At 41.4% G+C, this 7,879-nt stretch overlaps 1 protein-coding gene across 1 annotated transcript; it reads right to left on the bottom strand.

The window, feature by feature from the left end:
- Window positions 1–3,886: 3,886 nt before the first annotated feature.
- On the bottom strand, window positions 3,887–6,395 carry LOC119177038 (obg-like ATPase 1). The gene is made up of 2 exons (XM_037428395.2): window positions 5,403–6,395; window positions 3,887–4,378 (listed from the first exon to the last, which is right to left on the bottom strand). The coding sequence occupies exons 1-2, from the start codon at window positions 6,258–6,260 to the stop codon at window positions 4,043–4,045; spliced, it is 1,194 nt and encodes a 397-aa protein (XP_037284292.1). The 5' UTR covers window positions 6,261–6,395; the 3' UTR covers window positions 3,887–4,042.
- Window positions 6,396–7,879: the final 1,484 nt, after the last annotated feature.

Genomic DNA, 7,879 nt, shown 5'->3' with positions numbered 1-7,879 from the left:
CGATGGAGGCGAAAATGCTGTAGGCTCGTGTGCTCAGATTTCAGTGCATGTTAAAGAACCTCAGGTGGTCGAAATTCCTAGAGCCCTCCATTACAGTGTCTCTCATAATCATATGGTGGTTTTGGGTCGTTAAACCCCACATATCGAATCAAATCAACTTTGAGTACAGGCGCACAGAACATGGTACGAATACAGGGAAGGTGTGTGATGCCACATAATCTTATTGTAACAGCTTGTTACTTTCAAAAATAGTTTAAAAGCTGAAAATATGGGTGGCTAAGCATAGGTACAGGAATTCCTGCAAAAGCAGAATGACAGCTTTCACAAATCGCGAGAAGGGCTGGCAGCATCGCTATCAATTCTCAGCATTGTTAGAAGAAAGGTACATATGTGCTTAGAGCCTTTCAGACTGAAAAATACAGCTTGAAAAACATCTACATGCTTTTGGGATTAACTACTGCAGCTACACACATTACGAAGGGTGAGCTTTCTGTCATGTCATAAAAGAAGGGTCAAGGAAAATCATTTGTCGGTTCCTTTAATGCTTCATCAAATGCTTTAGTTTTATGTAAACGCAAGCTGCAAAAATATTCCACACCATTTTTCCACAATCTAAAAAAACTATATATACAAGGTTTTTATGATTACTAACTGGTCCTTCGTGCCTGAAATGTTCAATGTATTTAATGAAATTCTAAGTATCGTAAGGCTTCATATCTCGTTGGAAAATCTCTTTCACCTGAACCTTTTCCGGAGGCTAATAGACCAAATGTGCAAGTATTTGCCTCGTACCCTTTTAATTTAACATTAACGCAACCTAACATTAATATTGCAAAGCAAATACTCGTGCATATTGTCTAGCGCATACAGTTACGCATTACAAGGGGTGTGGATATACTTCACAATTCGAAATAACTAATCGCTAGAAATCATAACCAGACTACTCGCAAGATTATTGAGCCATTGCACATACACAATAACAAGAATTCATGTATAAGCGTTCCATCTATGACCTAGCAGGAAAAAGAAATCGTGTATTTGAATGGGCAGTTTTGATATCTCTTGGTTACTCTTGTGTGTTATGCTATGTGGGACCACATGTGGGTATAGAAGTGTGTGTCAAAGATGAATGAAAGATCAGTTGAGGGTCTGACACCCGTCTTCATGTATTATTCTTCGTGTTTATAATCTTTTGGTTCTGCCATTTCATAATGATAGTATCTTTATAAAACAAGTGCACTGCATGACTTTACTAAACTTATTTAGAGTGAACGGTACTACCATTTTTTTCGTGAAAAAGTAAAACAAAAAGAACATAGCAGTCATTAATAGATTATGTATAGGCTGCTGTTTAATTTTAGAATATGTGGAAACTATATTCACTAGTGTTAATAATGTTATGCCAAGTAGTAAGATACCAGCGGGAAAGCTTGCACCATGAGATAGTTGAGCATTGCCTGACAGAGATAAGGGAGTACTGACAGGTAAGTGAGCATTGCAATGATAAGGGAGTACTGACATGCATTTTAGAAATGTCATATTGTTGCTCTTAATAAAAGTATTGGTTTAAAAAATTTGTTGCTTGGAATGCATTCTGAGTATTTTAATACCACTTCTTTGAAGAAAAAACTTGAGTTCATTATCGAAAGGGTGATATCACTGTTATGTGTAAAAATTATGCGACTTAGGTGTTAGTCGTGCTCAGATGACATTCTTGCAGCATTCTGCAGTTTGCTGTTAGTTGAACATGTTGCACATAAAGAACGAAGGGTGAATCGACATCCAGCATCTCTGTCAGCAATTTCAGCCGCATCCAGGACAAAGAGTTTGCCAATTCAGCAGTGTTGACTAATAACGATAATGTCCATTGCAATGGGGTTGGTTTGTAGATGCTGGGCAACACACTTTAACACCAAATTAAAATATATTGTATGTGTTTACTGGCTCTCATGTACAGAGAACGTTAACCCTACATGCCAAAGAAACTAAAAAAAATGTCCCTTTGACAATGCCTGAATATCGAGTCAATGGTCCTTTAAAGCTTGTTGTAATAGACTAGCATTCTTTATGAGGTTGCTGTCACTGATGGAAGGGCACTCCTTTCGAGTGACGATTCTCAGCTTTGAATTGGAGCACAACACACCCACATTGGCTAAGGCCTCGCGAACCTTCTGTGGAGTGGTTTGCATAAGCATGACAAATGATACTTTGGTACACTGCCGAATTACTTGCAAGTCTATCATATGAGAGGGTCCTACATTCAGGAAGCTCATCGTCACGGAAGGTTTCAAGCCGCGCTCCCCCCTGTTGTACATCCCCAGAGATCCAGCAACTTGTCGATGCCGATGGATATGACCAGTCTTTTATCGAAGAGCTTATTGTCACAACATCCTTCACACTGACTTAACGCAGGTGTTTCTGATATAGTTGATTACTACATGACATCATGCGAGTCGCCATACATTAGCTTCCAAAGAGCCTGCTAAGAGGTTCATCAGCCTGATGTAATGGAATCCCAGAATAACAGTACATGGCAAAACTGGCGTGCAACCGACCAAACCAGCCAATGTATCGGTGACCACTAGGAAAATGCCATTTCGAGAAAGAATGGAACATGGCCATCTTGCATATTACAGAATGGACGGTGGTCTCCTGTCTCATTTCTTGCACTGTACAAACCAATTCGTCATAAAAGATCATATTGGCTGTTGAAATCTTAGTTCATGAGATAAATTAAAATTGTCAAATATTTTACTGACGAGTGTTTCTAGGATTCTTTTATTCATCTAAAAACCTCGATGGCCTAGTCATAATGCACACCCTGTGGCGAAATGTTTTTCGAACATGGGCTTCACAGGGAATGAAATCTTCTGTTCTGTCAATATATAATACCTCTATTTAATGCATAACTGCTAAGGTCACAAGAACTACAGCATGTTGAAGCTTTTCATTAGAGGCAATGTTCCCCAACTTTGTAGGAAATCTGCTTACTATCAAATCCGACATCCCACAGGATTTGATGCTGGTTCTGCAGCGCAGGTCGACAAACTTACTCATGACTCAAGGCAGACTCACTCAGACTCGGCCAGACTCAAATCGAGCCTTAAGTCTGAGTGAGTTTTAGGGACCAATATTGTGAAGAGTGTTAGATTAAGAAAAATTCCAGTGGGTCTGAGTACGAGAGTCCAGTTGAGGGAAACTTGATGAGAATTAGTCCGAGTGAGGTATATTTCACAAGTCTGCGTGAAATCCACATTGTTTTGCAGACTTCTCACCCTATCTACTCAACTTCTGCATTACTATTGCCCTTATGCCGGCTCATGTTAAGTACATTATGTCTACTCACAGATCAATGCAGTGGCATTCATATGCCAGCTCAATATCATCCGAATAGATGCACGAGTTACGGAGAGCCCCCATGCCCTCCCCATTTTTTTCAAACGAGGGCCCTGTAAAAATCATCACGTGAGTCATCACTTTCTATAAAAAATTTTTTGGTAGATTTTAATCACTGATAGCTCGCATTTAAAGATAAAGGGTAAAAGTGCCAAGTAGAGCAGAGATTATGAGGGATACCAGTGTTAAAAAGCATTGACACCTTATATAACAGCTAATAGTTTGCTAACGAACTCATGAATCGACTTACTTGGACTCGCATAGAGCCATGAGTGTGAGCCTGAGCAAGTCCAAGTGAGTAATATTTCGGTGAGGCCAAGTCCAAGCGAGTCTGATTGAAGAAAATATTAGCGAATCTGAGTGAGCCCTAGTATGTTTCATGAGCAAGTCTAGAGTGAGCTCTAAATTTTTTGCCGACCTAAAGTGTACAGTGCAGGCAGCGTGCGTTGTATGAAGTTTTAATGCAAAGAGAGCACCAAGACACATCATATGCCTTTATAAGGTTTTTCAGTTTACTTCACACCTCATTCAAACCTTGCGAAAACATGCAATTTGTGAAACTCTGTAAGGCATACATGCTTGGCAGAAACATGAGTGAACCTGTGAACAAAGTGTCATGTCAATTTTTGACAGTGAGCAGTCAGAATTACTTTTTCTTGGCTTGTAATCCTGCTCCTGCATTAAACTTAAAAAATATGATGTCACCATCTTCCACAACATAATTGCGGCCTTGTTGTCGATACTTGCCAGAGGCTTTAACCGCTGCCTCTGAGCCTTCCTCTTTGAAGTCATCAAACTTCATCACCTCAGCCATGATGAAACCTTTCTCGAAGTCTGTGTGAATTTTCCCGGCAGCCTGCGGTGCTTTAGTGTGCTTCTGGATTGTCCATGCCTTGACTTCATCTTTTCCAGCTGTGAAGAAGTACATCAACTGCAGTGCCTTGTATCCAGTCACAATTATCTTGTCCAGAACGGAAGTCACCTATATAGGAAGAACAAAATTTTCACTATTCACCACACACTACAGAAGCATCATTCCATGTGCTACTGCAAAAAGGTTGGTTTAGAGAACAATTACAGGCTTAAACTTTTTTTGTACTTGTTAAATGATAATACCTATATTACCCAAAGGACTAAGAGACCAAAATGGAGCATATAATCTTGACAGTGAAAAAATGGGTAGAAATATTTTTATTATTGGTGCTGAGAAACCAAATTGAAGGCCCAACATGATTTTTTAGACCAACAGGCAGAATACATAAAGGTAGTAAAAAATTTGCCCAGAAAGAATGCATTGTTTTGAATTTACGCCAAGCACGATGTACTAAATTTTGTTCTTATCCACTTCAGTAGTACAGTGCTGACCCGAAGATCACGGGTTCTCACGGGATCACGGGTCCCCTATAATAATATTGTGGTTTTGGCACATAAAACACCAGGTATTATTAAATTTTGTGCTGTTCAGGGAGACATACCTAAATAAATTTCCAAGCTGGCGACTCTCACTTCAGCAACACTTATGTGATAGCCAGTAGTGCTTTCCTGGTACAGTAAAAAACAGCTCTAAGCACAGAATCACAGAGAAGGTATATGCCATTAAAAAATGCTACATGAATTGTTTTTCTATGTGAAAGATCATTTTGGTCAGCTTGTTCTCTGAAGGGATGCTGCATGGAACTAGAGCAGCCTTAATTATTGTTATCAATCAATTCTGTCCTATTGTGCATACTGTTACGGGAAAACTACAGATTCGAAGGAGTTGGGACAGATATATTTACAACTGGCTAAGCAAGCAGTCTTAAAGCAGATCAGCATTTGCACAACAGCCGTGAGCTACTCGAAACTTGCGCAGCACAACCGCTCAGGATTTGATAAAAATTACATTTAAGAGGCCGGTACTCAAGTTTTCGACACACTGTAATCTGTATTTAGATAATTAATCCTTGCAGCACAAAAATGGGCGCTAACAAAAGCACTGGCTCCGGCGTCTCTCAGCACGTGCTTACTTTTTGCTCCTCCTCGTAGGCTTTCTTTTGCTCGGCGTCCATTTCGATCAGCTTGTGCTCGAAAGCCCCGCTGAATGGAATCACAGCGGCACCTGGATCATTCTTGTCAACCCATTCTTTGATCTTTGGCAGCCATTTGTTCTTTTTGCGTATAAAGTCCTTTTCGGCCAAATTTACCAGGTAGATCATGGGCTTAGCAGTGATGAAGAGGTGCTTGTTGAGCACTTCAATCTCGTTAGCATTCCAGTCACAAAACCGCAAATGCTTCTTTTCGTCGCACAAAATTCCCCGGATTTTGACCAGGATGTCATACTCTGGCTTCATCTTCTTGTCGCCGCCTCGCAGCACAGTGCGCTCCATTTTGTCAATGATGGCCAGCAAGTATTCCTCATCTTTCTTTCGGAGTTCCTCGTTAATAATGTCTATGTCGCGGACGGGGTTGACGTCGCCTTCAACGTGCGTCACGTCTTCGTCTTCGAAAGTGCGGCACAAATGGAAGAGCGCGTCACAGGCTCGAATATGGGAGAGAAACGCGTTTCCAAGACCCTGACCATCGCTGGCACCTTTCACGAGGCCCGCGATGTCAACCACGTTAAGGAACGCTGGCACCTTGCTTACTGGCTTGAAGTACTCGCAGAGGTAATCGAAACGAGCATCTGGGACAGCCACCCTGCTCTCGTTCGGGTCGATGGTGCAGAAGGGAAAGTTTTCGGCGGGCACCTGGTTGGCTGTCAACACGTTGAAGAACGTCGACTTACCCACGTTGGGAAGGCCGACAATGCCTACTTTAAGGTTCGTGCCTACGCGACCGATCAGCACCGGCCGCTCTGTCTCGTCTTCCTTTTTCTTCGGCGGCATGTTCAAATAAAGAAACCGGCGTGCTCAGAGCTTCGCCCGACAACGTGTTTGGTTTCAGGTAGCAGGCAGCGATGACGACTAATGACAACGTTTTGGACTGGCTTTCACGGCGCCGCCGCGTTTAGCGCGTTGCCTTTACTCTGCTCATTTCTCTATGTTCAGATGGTTCTACGCATGACCTACTACACTCCTGACCTGTTCAGATAGCGGGGTTCCTATGGGAGCGCGTGTCCCCGCTCTCGTTCAATCGCTCGCCGTAGGTGGCGCTACCTATAACCTGTTCGTCTGCTACTGTGCGGCCGGCAGGAGGGCGACGGACTGATACCATGCGTCTGCTTCTGTGACAAACTGCCTATACGTGTGATTGTTTTTTGCTGAAAAGGCTAACGTGTGCTATGTGTTACATTTTAGTAGTTAGGCTATACTGGTTGATTGACTTCTAAAGCTGTATATTTGCGTAGAAATGTCTTGCTGCATGGTTGTTTTTGCCATTCCAGCCTAAAAAAACTTCAATTTAGTATTCATAAAGCTTTTGACTAATAATGTACTCATTGGTAATAGAATATCAAACTGATTTTAGGTTGTTTAGGACGCGTCAGGTGAAACGCAGTGCCCCTGTTGAGCACTTACCTTGGACACTCGCCCTGGACAGGTGTTACACTTGTAGTCAATTGATAGAAGAGAATAATGCACATACGCCCACGGACGCATATCAAGGAGAGACACAGGAATTGAAGCTTTAACTCTTACTGTGACCTACACAACAAAAATTGTGCGTCAAATTTCGCTACGGGAGTTTGTCTGCTGGAACGGGGAGCGCTGGCCGATGCGCGTTTCTATGATTTTATATGTCCGTGCGATGAGACGATATGGTAAAGGCAGTGATGTGCCTATCGAGGGCAACACATTGCGACCCCAATAAAGTTTTTATCGTCATCATTATCATCATCTTGTCGAGCATAGTTAATAATAATAATAATAATAATAATAATAATAATAATAATAATAATAATAATAATAATAATAATAATAATAATAATAATAATAATAATAATAATAATGTTTTATTTTTCATCAATAGTTTGATGAAGGACAGCGGCAGGTAAAAGCTGCTCTTCGAAAGAGGCAGCTTGACATAGGCATTTGTTGAGGCAGCCTTCGGGAAGGGTGCTCGAACCCCTCGCAACCCACCGCTACGCATTTTTACATAATTTACAGATTTCGTATATTTACTTTTTTCTTGTGTGCTATATTTAAATTTCTTGGCACTATTTGTGGAGCCTGCCATATTAGCCGCGGTACTTTAAAAAAGCTTTCATGTTTTTTAGCTCAGTGAATTAGCATAACACACGGAAATAAAGTTTACTAAAGCACCCTGGTGCTTCTTGCTAGCTTGCAACTCGTTCTGAATTGAAACGACTCTCAAAAACACAAGACTCACCTTTTCTTCCAATTGCCTCGATCCATTCTTCCCGTATGTCTGTGGCAGGAAACTCGTGAAAACTTACTTTACTTTGTTTGCCTTGTTCCGATTTGCAATATGGCACGCAGCAATACACCATACTTACATTTGAGGTGTCAGCTCATCTAAAAAAAAAAAACTGCACGCGGCCACTATT

This window comes from Rhipicephalus microplus, chromosome X, assembly GCF_043290135.1.
Source record: "Rhipicephalus microplus isolate Deutch F79 chromosome X, USDA_Rmic, whole genome shotgun sequence".
Classification (NCBI taxonomy): domain Eukaryota; kingdom Metazoa; phylum Arthropoda; class Arachnida; order Ixodida; family Ixodidae; genus Rhipicephalus; species Rhipicephalus microplus.
The sequence above is the reverse complement of the archived record's forward strand: the minus strand, read 5'-3'. Positions and strand labels throughout refer to the sequence as shown.